Source organism: Moschus berezovskii, chromosome 15 (assembly GCF_049115385.1).
Source record: "Moschus berezovskii isolate FMDL1 chromosome 15, NW_MosBer_1.0, whole genome shotgun sequence".
In the NCBI taxonomy this organism is placed as follows: Eukaryota; Metazoa; Chordata; class Mammalia; order Artiodactyla; family Moschidae; genus Moschus; species Moschus berezovskii.
The window spans coordinates 26,988,513-27,000,625 of record NC_142474.1 but is presented as its reverse complement, the minus strand read 5'-3'; the positions used below and the strand labels follow the sequence as shown (position 1 = coordinate 27,000,625).

At 57.3% G+C, this 12,113-nt stretch overlaps 1 protein-coding gene across 1 annotated transcript; it reads left to right on the top strand.

Annotated features, from left to right (window-relative positions):
• Positions 1-2,565: 2,565 nt before the first annotated feature.
• CTSZ (cathepsin Z) lies at positions 2,566-12,112 on the top strand. Its single transcript, XM_055434074.2, has 6 exons — positions 2,566-2,826; positions 3,289-3,452; positions 7,501-7,680; positions 9,437-9,587; positions 10,181-10,343; positions 11,552-12,112. The coding sequence occupies exons 1-6, from the start codon at positions 2,681-2,683 to the stop codon at positions 11,660-11,662; spliced, it is 915 nt and encodes a 304-aa protein (XP_055290049.1). The 5' UTR covers positions 2,566-2,680; the 3' UTR covers positions 11,663-12,112.
• The last annotated feature ends 1 nt before the right edge of the window (position 12,113 follows it).

Sequence of the window (12,113 nt, the reverse complement as noted above, 5' to 3'; positions counted from 1 at the left end):
GAGTTTCATCTGTGCACCTTCAGAGAGCTCCTGGAATCAAACGCCTTCCCCTCACAGCAGTGGCCAGAGCTAGGGCCCCTCCCTCAACAGACCGCAGCCCTGAGGGACTCCCAAAGTGACGCAGCCAGCTCATCCCTCAGAGCTGGGAGCCAGGCAGACGTATATGTGTGGACCAGAGCCAACTTCAGGGGGAAGAAACGGCCCAGAGGCTTGACTCCACGTGGTTCACCCATCACAGGTGCTGAAGAGGCAGAGCAGGTCACAGGAGAACTCACTCACTTCTTCTTGCCTTGAAAGTTGTGGTTTCAAATGTCTGGCCTCCCTCCCTGCTCCACCTGCTAGATTTTCCCATCATCCTCTGAGTCTGCATAACTTCCAGGGCAGGGAAACCCTGGTACACCACTGCCTGTCAGCCTGAGAATGTCACTGAACCTCCCTTGAACCTGCCTTCTCCAGGGCCCAATGCGTGACCACTGCCCCACTCTGACCCCTCCGCAGACCCTGGCCTACGGAGGTTGCATCATCAGGTAGGCCCAGCTCCAGAATGTGCAGCTCAAAATGAAAATGAGAGGCCTTGGAAGACCAGCATCTCACCAAGCGCTCAGGGCCCTGTTGATGTCAGGTGTCACATGCCCACGCCACCAGCCCTGACCATCATAATACTGATGTGCATAGACCTCCTGCGAGAAGCCCAGAACACCCTCAGAGCATCCAGGTCCCCCAACACGGCAGGAACGGAAGAGCTTATAACCTGGCACATTTCCAGCCAGCATCAGGGATGCAGCCCCAGACCTCATAGCACTCCCTTGAGGTGGGGCCGAGGGGCCATCTGTGTCCCGTGTTGCACCTCTTGGGCCCTGACCATCTATGGGCACTCAAGAGGTCCCCACAATATTCATCACCCTACAATAGGGGAACCACTGTGGTCATTCTTCAGCAACTATGAGCTTGTATGATTTTTCTTAAAGTTTATTTATTTATTTTTGACTGTGCTGGGTCTTCGTGTCGGCTCAGGCTTTTCTCTAGTTGTGGCGAGTGGGGGCTACTCTCCTGCACATGAGCTTCTCACTTCCTCTTCTCACTTCTTCTCTTGTTGAGGAGCACAGGCTCTGGAGCACAGGTGCAGTAGTTGCAGCTCATGGGCTTAGTTTCCCCGTGGCATGTGGGATCTTCCTAGGTCAGGAATCAAATCCATGTCTTCCGCATTGTCAGGCAGATTCTTTAACACTGCACTACCTGAGAAGCTCATATTTTTCTTTAAAGGAGACCCAAAACCCACCTCTTAGGAAGACCCCACCGGGGTCACCCAGGGACAACCCCGCCAGCTTGTTTCCTCCTATGGATGGAGGACCCACTGGCTGGTTCACCTTGGCTGTGGAGGAGAGAGGTGAAAGATGGGGAAACCCCGGCTGGAAACTCCCTTCCCACACCTGCTGCACCCAGGGAAAGGGAAAGGCTTTGGGACCAGCTCCAGGACACATGCTGGGGCAAGCACCAAGGAGCCAACTTTCCAAGAAGATAAAGGACACCTCAGTGGATAGAGGCCGTGTTTACATGTCACCTCAGAGACAGCTTCTTGGGCGCGGGGACCAAGCCCTACTGGGATTCCATGGGTGCCTCAGGGCTTCCAAGGGCAGCCACAGAAATGGCTGGAGGTCCACAAGGCAGCTACTGTGATTTCTGTGTGCAGGCTTGGTGCCAGCAGAGCAAAAGACAGGGACCAGGGGAGGTGTCCATGTGGTAAGAACAGGATCCCCACATCTGAGGACCCTATACCAACACTGGATGCTAGGACAAAAAGCCTGAACCCTTTTCTCCCAAGACCAGGGAGGCCATGCTGTGGCCGGCTCAGGTGACCACCAGTCACGAGGAGCTGGAGGAGGAGGGAACTCGTGAGTTATGAAACCCAGGCCCCTGGGGTCGCACTTCTGCTTTCGGTTGTTGGAGATGAAATGCTTTGTTAGCAGAAACCTCTCCAGGCAGCTTTGGAAGTTGGCAGGGAGAAAGAAGATTCAGTCTCCAAGTGAGATTTTCCTTGAGGGGCCTTTTCTAGAAGAATTCAGTCTTCCTTCTCTATGTAGGAGCAACGTCTCTCCAGAAAGGGTCTCGGCCTCAGGGAAAGCTAGGGTGCTCAGGTGCTCAGTCCTGTCTGACTCTTTTGCAACCCCTGGGACTGTAGCCTGCCAAGCTCCTCTGTCCATGGGATTCTCCAGGGAAGAATACTGGAGTGGGTTGCCATGCCCTCCTCCATCAGGAAGCTAGAATAGGGCGCAGTTCTGCAGGGAGACCCCTGCCCATCATCCCTGGAGGCTGGACCCAGGCGGGATGCGGGGATCCGGGGCATCTCTCCGGACCAAAGGGTCCCAAGACACCAAGGCTGGGGGCGGGGGACCCTAAGAATGAATGAGGTCTGATAGATCAGAAACAAGAGACAAGTGAGGGGGTTGGGGCGGGGTCCGCCGAGGCCTGGCGCGTGACCCGAGCCCGGCCGGGCCGGGCGGCCGGGCGGGGCGTGGCCGGGTCACCGGGGGCAGCAGCGCGCCCCGCCCCGGGGGAGTGTCCCGCCGGGCGCAGACACCTTAAGGGCCTGCGGGCCGGGGCGGAAGCCTGCGGAGGGGTGACCGGCGCGAGATCCGAGTTAGGATTCGAATCGGGGTCCGATCGCACTGGCGAGGGAGCCATGGCGTCGTCCGGGCCGCTGGTGCTGCCGCTGCTGCTGCTGCTCATGCTGCTGGCGGGCGCGGCGCGGGCCGGCCTCCACTTCCGCCCGGGCCGCGGCTGCTACCGGCCTCTGCAGGGGGACCGGCTCACCCAGCTGGGGCGCAGGTCGGGGCGGCTGGGGGGGCTTGCCCATCTCCCGGGGCTGCGCGCGCTCAGCTGCCTGGGGAACCCTGCCGCCTCCTTGGGGTGCCAGCAACCAGGGCGCCCTGCTTCCTTTGACCTCTGCTGGTCAGGGCCAGCCCCTAGGCTTTGGGCGCCCTCCCTTTCACTTGTGCGGGGTTGGACGGGCTTCACCCATGCTGGAAGCAGGCCAACCTCCCCGACCTGCATTTGGGGCGTTGCTGGCCGGAGCAGTCTGGTTCCTGCATTAGGGGTGGGGGTGGGGTGGGGGTGGGGGGTGCCCTGCCAGCTTCAGAGTCTGAGAGGGCGGGGATCTCCCGGCATGAGATGGGTCGTCCCCATTCCCTCTCGCCCTCCCACTGGGGAGGATATCTGGGCCCCCCATCCCCACCCCGGGAGAGGGAAGAGGTGCCCAGTGCTGATTCTGTTGGTGGTGTCTGTTCCCAGGACGTACCCCCGGCCTTATGAGTACCTGTCCCCGTCGGATCTCCCCAAGAGCTGGGACTGGCGCAACGTGAATGGGGTCAACTACGCCAGTGTCACCAGAAACCAGCACATCCCCCAGTACTGTGGCTCCTGCTGGGCGCATGGCAGCACCAGTGCCATGGCGGGTAGGTCAAGGGCCAGCGAGGCCCATCCAGCTGCCTTCCTGTCAGAATGGGTGGCTGCAGTCCAGGGTCCCAGGGATTCAACCTGGGATGGGGAGGGGGTGTCTGTGTCAGGCCTCGGGGAGCAGATCTGGGGCCTTGTGCGTGCCCAGCAGTCACAGAACTGAAGCTCCAGGACCCTTATCTGTCTCAAAGCTTGTGACCTGGGCCACTGGGGCCCAAACCACAGTCTCGCCCAACCCCCTGCTGGAGTTGGGCATGTGAACGTGAAGCTGCTTTTCAGGGTAGTTAATATTTGAAATGAATGCTTGTCCTGGGCTGGGGCTATTGAGAAAGGCCAGTTTTCTTCTCATCTGGACCTTAGCCACCTGGCCACAGTGAGGGTCGGAAGCTTGAGGCCTGGAAGGAGGGGACGTCAGAGGTTCACACCACTTGAGCAGACTTCTGGACCTGCCTGGGAGGGTGGGTTGCAGACTTCACACCAGCCTGTGTCTTCTGGCAACCCAGGGGTTCCACCCTGGAATCTATGAAACTCCTGCCCTGAGGCACTGTGCTAGGCAGACTGATCACAGAGTGGCTACTGCTGCTAGCCAGCATTCCGCGTATCATTGAAGCTTCCTGATTGCCCTGTGATTGCTCCCGCTTTGTAGATGAAACCAAGGCTCCTGGCTGAGTGGTCAGGAGACTAGACCTTTGTGTGAGTGTGAGTGACAGCCAGGACCTAAGCCCAGAAGCTGGGCTGCCTTGAGGGTGAGGAGTGGGGGGTGGGGGTGGGAATCTGGACCACAGGGTCCACCGTTGTAGTAGGGGCACCTGGTGGGTGTCCATGGTGGCCCTGCCCCATCTCTCCTGGGGGCTGGGTGGTACTTCTGACCCTTCAGGAAGGAGGAGGGAAGGGGCTGGTAGGCTGAGTCCTATTTTTAGCTGGGGAGGCCCCCACTGACTGGAATGGAGATGGACACGGCCCCTGGAGAATGTGGAGCTAGAGGCTTAACCAAGGAGCCACTGGGAGACGTCTGGGCTGGGCAACCAAGCAGGGTGTGGGTGGCCTTGAGCTCAAAGCTCATGGCAAAGGCCTGGCAAGAATGGCGCTCACTGGCCTAGAGGAACTGAGAGGGACTTTGTGGCGGGGTCCTGAGGGTGTGGTAGGGGAAGCTGAAAAGGTCACCAGGGGCCCAGGGGAGGGGCCTGGCGGAAGCCTGAGGGATCTTAGGAGGGAGTCACAAGCCAAAGTTTGCATCTGTAAAGGAACAGATGCCTGGAAGGGTTGTCCATTGACCTTTCCCTGTTCAGAGGTCAACCCTCCACTGACCGGAGTGGGCCCTCCTGGGCAGACAAACAATGGCTTCCCCCTCCCGACCCTCGAACATCCTCCCTAGCAGCAGACATCCTCTTCCTCTTTCACTGAGCAAATAGAAGCCCCCAGAAGGGGACTTCCAGGGTGCCGGCCCAGCTGCCGCCTACCACAGCTGGTCATAGCTCGCCTGCCCTCCCATCCCTGGGTGTCCAGCATCTGAGCCCCTGGCCAAGGCTACCCCTGCCAATGCCCACCCCTGCCCCACCCCACCCCCAGCTGCCACCCAACTTCTGGGCTCTCAGAGGTGCCTGCAGCCCCCACTTCCTCTCTTCCCTACTCAAACCCCTCCAGCCACACCTCCAGCTCCTTGCCAAGGTCTCCAGCATGGGGACGCCATGGGCAGGCCAGGTGATCACCCCCTGGCCTCGCCCTGCCTGATTGTGCTTGATCCGTGACCCCCCACCCCAATGTTTTCCTGGCTTTCAGTCACAGTGGGCCCCTGATCTCTGCCTCCCTGGCCCCTTCAGACCCTCTTACCAGCTCCTCATCCTCCCAACTTAACTTCTGAATGTTGGGTTCCCAGGACCCTACATCTGGACTTGGCCTTCACGTCCACCTGACGTTCTCCCTCTCGCTTGGACACCTGACACCTCAAACCTCACCTGCTCCTCCTTTCCACCACCACCCTCACCCCCAAATCAGTTCTTCCCCGGCCTCCGGATCGCTCCAGGAGAACGCCTTCCTTCCCTCACTCTGGTTGAAGCCCAGAAGCTCGCCGGCCACCTGTTTATGACCTTCAGACAATCAGGCCATAGGGCTGGGCTCTCCCTTCAAGGCATATCGAGGATTCTGCTAGAACTGGGCCCTGGCCTCGCTGCCGAAGCTGCCTGCCCGGTCCACCTGCTGCTCCCCTGCCACCCCACCTCAGGCCTCAGATAGCTCCGACCCAGGCTGACTTGGGCCCCTTTCTGTCCTGCTTGAAACTGTTTTAAGATTTCAGGCAGGTTAGCCCAAACCCTGACTTGCCCGCAGACCCTATGTTAGCCGACTCCTTATTTGGTGTTGGGACCCAGTTTGCATGTCAAGAGCTGAAGAATGGGAGGGTGCCCTCAGGCCCGGCCCTTGCCCCTCTCATGGGTGCCCCCCACTGTCTGTATGTACCCTCACCCTCTCCCCTCTTTTCCTGGCACCACTGCATCTACTGCTGCCATGGCCCATCTCCCCGACCACATGAAGCTCACAGGGTGGGAGCTTTGTTTTGCTCACTGAACCGGGCCTGGCGCTCAGTAAGTGACCAGGTGGCCATGGATGAGCAGGGAAGATGAGGGGCAGAAAGGGGAAGTGCCGAGTGCCACCCTCTGGGGGTGGGTCAGGTGCAGATTGTTTGGGAAACAGCAGTGGGGGCGAAGGGGGCCCTCATCCCACCTCCAGGCCTTGCCCAGCATGCGGCCAGGATGGAGAACCTCCACGTTCGTGGCAAGGGGGCTTCCAGGGTGAGGCTGCAATCAGTAAAACCTCAGTGAGTTCATTTAGGCAGCTGGTGTTTTTACTGGAGCAGGCTTCCCGGGTGATGCAGTGGTAAAGAACCCACCTGCCAGTACAGCAGACACAAGGGATGTAGGTTCCATCCCTGGGTCAGGAAGATCCCCTGGAGTAGGAAATGGCAACCCACTCCAGTATTCTTGCCTGGAGAATCCTGTGGACAGAGGAGCCTGGTGGGTCCATGGGGTCGTAAAAAGTTGGACACGACTAAATGCATTTATTTCCTGAGCACCAATGACGTGCCAGGCAGCAGAGGAGCTACGCTCTGCCAGCACTGTGGGAGGGAGGTGGTCCATTAACAAGGGAACTAAGTGGTAGGGCTAATGGGTGAAATGATGTCAGCTGGAGGGTCACCAAGGCTGGGGAGGGGTTGTGAGGGTTGAGGGCATACGGCTGTGGGAGGCTGCTGAGAAGGGGCTTGGGGAGACCTGTCGCAGGGAGGGGTTGGCCACACGAGGCTCTGTAGAGGTGTGTCTGCAGTAGAGCCCTGGGGGAGCGTGGTCCGGCACTGGGGAAAGAGCTGGGGCACTGCTGGTGACTGGCTGTGGGTTCCAGAAGGCCAAGGGCAGGTCACAGGGGCGGATGTAGAGCCATGTGGGCCCAGAGCCTGGGAGGTGACCCCAGGGATGTAGGGGGGCATGGGACTGCAGGAGGGAAGGAAGGAAGCGCCTAGAGGGGGCTGCTGGGGGGTGGAGGACCTGGCTGCTTGCTCACTGTAATCAGGGAAAGAACAGGCTTGGTGAGTTTCCTACTTGGAGGTGGGATCTCAAGATGTGGGCCAGCATGGATGGTTGTGGGATCATCACCTCAGGAGGTGCAAGTGAGGTGGCCGGCTAGGGTAGGACTGGCTGTAGGGTCCCCAGGACTGCGTGTGCAGGGAAAGGGGCGTGGCCACCCTCAGCACCTGTGGGGTGTGTGGGCCTAGGTGCGTAGGGAATGAGAGGGGTCACCCCACCAGCCCCTAGTCTGGACTCTTCAGTGCCCTAGAGGGGGCTGGTCACTAGCAGCCTTCAGGCAGGACACCCCTGAAGCTGTCCTGGTAGTTGGCGGTGAGGGTCGGCATCAGTTCTGAGAAGGGGCGTGGCGGAGAGAGAGCAGAGCCCCCCCCCCTCCCGGAGGACTGGAGCGCCCTGCGGAGAGGGATGCAGGGGGGCCCCCCAGAACAGCAGGAAAGGGGGTGGGTGCCGACCCACGGGTCTGCTGTCCCTGCAGACCGGATCAACATCAAGAGGAAGGGGGCGTGGCCGTCCACACTGCTGTCGGTGCAGCACGTGATCGACTGCGGCGACGCGGGCTCTTGTGAGGGGGGCAACGACCTGCCGGTGTGGGAGTACGCCCACCGGCACGGCATCCCCGACGAGACCTGCAACAACTACCAGGCCAAGGACCAAGGTAAGCCCCTCTCGCCCCGCCCCCCGCCCCAGACACTCGCACCTGGATGGGCACACGGCTCTTCCCAGGGCAGGTGTGGTCCGGACCCCAGGCCCACACCCTTCTCAGGTCCTGTGGCCGGCCCCGGGGGAGGATGGCGGAGCCCCCGCGGTGGGGCTGGGGGATCAGGAAATGGGGGCCTGGCATCCTTGTTGAGAAGACCAATGAGAAAGACTTGGGGCGGGGTTCTCCACCCTACGCGCACTGTGGCCAGGCGGGGCCCTGGTGTTTGGATCTGGCATTTTAGTGGTTTCATGGCGTTTGTAAGGGGAACGTGGTTCCGGGGAAGAGTGTTTCCAGGAACCGGATAGGGAGAGCTGGCAGGCAGCAGGAGGGCCTGGCCTGAGTCACGGTCCTGGGCCGAGGGCACTGCATGGACCAGTGAACACAAGCTGGCCTGCAGTCCCTGGAGCTGGCACGTTCCTTTCAACCTGCTCCCCTTGGAAACCAAAAGAGAGGAGGAGTCCAGACCCCAGGCCCACAGTGGGTAGTTTTAAGTCTCCTTTCTGAGCTCCCTCGTAACCAGAGCACAGAGCTGGGGCCTTCTGAGACAGGAAAGGGGAGGATGGGGATGAACAGGGGCCCAGGGAGGGGACTTTTCTGCCACCCCCCACCCCGTCTATAAAACGTGTGCTCCTGCCCCTGAGCCTTCTGAAGGCGCCATCCCACGCCCACAGGTGCCCCCACCTTGCCTCCTGGCCATACTCCCAGCCAGAAAGCATCCCCCCAGACTGGTTGAGTGAGTCTTGTTGAAGCAGTAAATGCCACAGGGGTCAGAGGATCAGGGAGAGGTGCCCAGGATGAAAAGGAGAAGGAGAGCCCCGAGGGCTCAGAACTGGGGACCCAGGCGGTCTTGGGGCCCTGCTCTGCCCAGAACTGGTCATGTCCATCCTCAGCCAGGCCCTCGAGCCCACCTAGAACAATAGGGCCAGATGGAATTCATCGGCCCCTGGTTGTTTGCAGTAAGTGGTCTTGTCTTTGTGTTAGCAAATGTGGCCACAGATCCACCATGTTTCAGGGTGTCCTGGGCATTTGGTGTCCAAGGGGTGAATTAAACCAACAGTTTAATCCTCAAAGAGTTTACTGTCCTGGGGGGAGGAATATGGACAGACATGAAAATTATGGCAGAAATAGGTAACATGAAAGCAGTAGAGTGGGGCTGCGGGCTCGAGGCTGGATGGACAAGGTGAGAACACACGAGACGGTGTGGAGTCTTCCAGATCTAACAGCCGCACTTCGTTTTGAACCCTAATTCTTGATGCCTCCTCAAATGAAGAAAATGCTTACTTTCCCCCCAGATGTGTTGACTTATTCACTAGCCAACAATATAATCTTATTAAAAGGCTGCTCCCCTTGGAAATCAAAGGAAATTACTAAAAGTTATTAAAAATCAAGAATTTAATTATCCTCTATTCTCAGCGATAGAGTATTATGCAAAGGCCTTTCTCCTGGCTTTCAGGAAAAGTCAAGCTTTTGAGCGCCTACTTTGTGCTAATTAGTGTTGTCTTTTTGCTGAGAGCTGGGGAAGGAATGGTTATCGTGACTCCTATAGCTGAAGGAAGAGGGTAATTAAACACCTGAGTGCAAGGTGATTTATGTTATTAGCTAGTGGATGGAGCACTCAGCTAGAAAAGTGAAGACTAGGGTCTGGGCTCTCTGCTTTGTTCACGTGTTAACGAGGAAAAGGTCTCACGCTGCCTCTCCATGCGGTCCCCAGAGTGTGACAAGTTTAACCAGTGTGGGACGTGCACTGAATTCAAAGAATGCCACGTCATCCAGAACTACACCCTCTGGAAGGTCGGTGACTACGGTTCCCTTTCGGGGAGGGAGAAGATGATGGCAGAAATCTACGCCAATGGCCCCATCAGGTATGGAGCTGAGACCCCTGCCCTCGGTGGGCGCGCAGGCTTCTGGTCGAGAGGACCCAGGTCATTTTCACCCCTTTTCTTCTGGACTTGACCTGCAAGGCTAGAAACAGCTGCCACATGAGTTTTCTCAAAATTAAGCTCAGGGCTTTCCCAGTGGCTCAGTGGTAAAGAACCTGCCTGCCAATGCAGGAGACATGGCTTTGATCCTTGGGCTGGGAGGATTCCCCTGGAGAAGGAAATGGCAACCCATTCCAGTGTTCTTGCGTGGAAAACCCCATGGACAGAGGAGCCTGGCAGCCTACAGTCCATGGGGTCATAAAAGAGCCTGACACAACTTAGCATCTAATCAAAAATAAAGCTCAACAGCCTATGTGCCCCTGGTAGGATTATTGGGAAGCAGGCATATGTGTGTGGGAAGGTCCCAGGGCGCAGCCCATGCTGCGGGGCTGCCAGTACAGCAACCATAGGGGGACGCCAGGTGAGTAACAACAGAAGTCTGGGCAGAACCATCAGGTGTGAATTACGTGATTTGTTCCTAACCGTGGTGAACAGTGGCCGCTGAAAGTGCGTATTCTCTCCCTGCTTGCTCTCAGCTGTGGCATAATGGCAACAGACAAGATGTCTAACTACACTGGCGGCATCTACTCCGAATACAATGACCAGGCCTACATAAACCACATCGTCTCCGTGGCCGGGTGGGGTGTCAGCGATGGCATGGAGTACTGGATTGTCCGGAACTCATGGGGAGAACCATGGGTAAGACAAATCTACTGGGACTGCTCTCACGTGGATGGTTTGGGAGGGTTGTAGCTGAGAACTGCAGCCCTGAGCAGTGGGGTCTCAGGCTCCAGATGTGGGGCTGGGGGGCTTCTGCACTGCATGGTGGGGGCAGGGGGCTTGTCCTGGGCATCTCAGTGTGTTCAGCAGCCTCTTTGGCCCCTACCCATTTGATGCCAGATGCTCCTTCTCCGTATTTCCCAGCTGTGAGAACCACAACATCTCCAGACATCTCATGGGGGTGGGGAAGACCCTGGCTGAGGAGCCCTACTTTATAAGTTTCCATTTAGCTTGCTTTATTCCTTTACAACCATCTCATTCTTTCTCTTGTCATATTTTATGGTCTCCTAAGTAATAACCGGGGTTTCCTCAAAAATGCCTTTTTTAAAAAAAGTTGATTTTGGCTGTGCTGGGTCTCTGTTGCTGCATGGGCTTTCTCTAGTTGCAGTGAGCAGGGGGTACTCTTCACTGCAGTGACTTTTCTCGTGGAACCCAGGTTCTAGGCACTCAGGCTTCACAGCAGTTGTGGTGCATGGGCTCTGTACTTGTAGCTCCCAGGCTCTAGAGCTGACTCAGTTGTTGTGGCACACAGGCCTAGTTGCTTTTCGGCATGTGGAATTTTCCCAGACCAGGGATCCCCTTCACTGGCAGGGGATCCACTCTACCACCAGGGAAGTTCAAAACACTGTTTGAGTTGGGTTAAAAACTCAGGGGAGTTACAGCAACTGCCAGAATTTTCATTTCTGAGACCTTGTATTAACGATTACAGCTTCAGATACTAATTCATTATGATGAAACCCAGGGAAGTTGATTTATGTCAAAGTGATGAAATGTCAGTATTTTTTATTCAACAATTATAAATGGGGGTATTAATAGGTAGTCCAGACATCTGTTTCAAAGAGTCAACATTTTAGCTACATTAATTAGCTCTTGGTATATAGACCCACGTACCCCTTGTGTTAAGGATTAACCAAGTTTAAATATTTCACGAAAGCGTTATCTGAATGGGGGTCCTAGGAAGGGGAAGGGCAGCTGAGCGGGTGGCTTGGACACTGCAGGGTCCCTGAGCTCGAGGTGGATTGAAGAGGGAGGACAGGGTCTGTCTGCTCTGAGAGCAGACAGGGGAGGTAGGAGATGCAAGGTGTGGGGGGGTCCCCAGTCCTCACGCACAGTCCCACTCCTCACAGGGTGAGCACGGCTGGATGCGGATCGTGACCAGCACCTACAAAGGTGGGGAGGGTGCCCGTTACAACCTGGCCATCGAGGAGAGCTGCACTTTTGGGGATCCCATCGTTTAAGGCAGAACGGCTCTTACAGAAAGGATCGCGAGAGCTGGAACCAGAGGGGATCCCATTGTCACAGGCACCAGGGTGGCACTGCTGTGGTTTGAAGAAACTGGGGGTTGACGTTCACGTATGTGACAGCCAGTGATGGCCCTGAGCACCTAGGACAGACACGGGTGGAAATGCCACACAGGCTGACAGAGGGGAGAGCCAGGGAGGGGCCGGCTCCGCGGCTGCACTGGATGGCTTCCTGCTGCGAGAACAGCCTGGAGAAGAGGGATCCGAGGGGCAGTGAACAATGTGACTTCCAAAACAGATGATTTGGCAGCTGTTGGTCTGTGAGGTAAAACAGCTCGGACTCACCACCAGTTCTTTTGTCACCTTGAAATCAATGAGGTGCACAGGGGGGAAACGGCAATTTCAAGTTGCCCAAATGATGAATAAAATGCACACTTCACACCAGAAC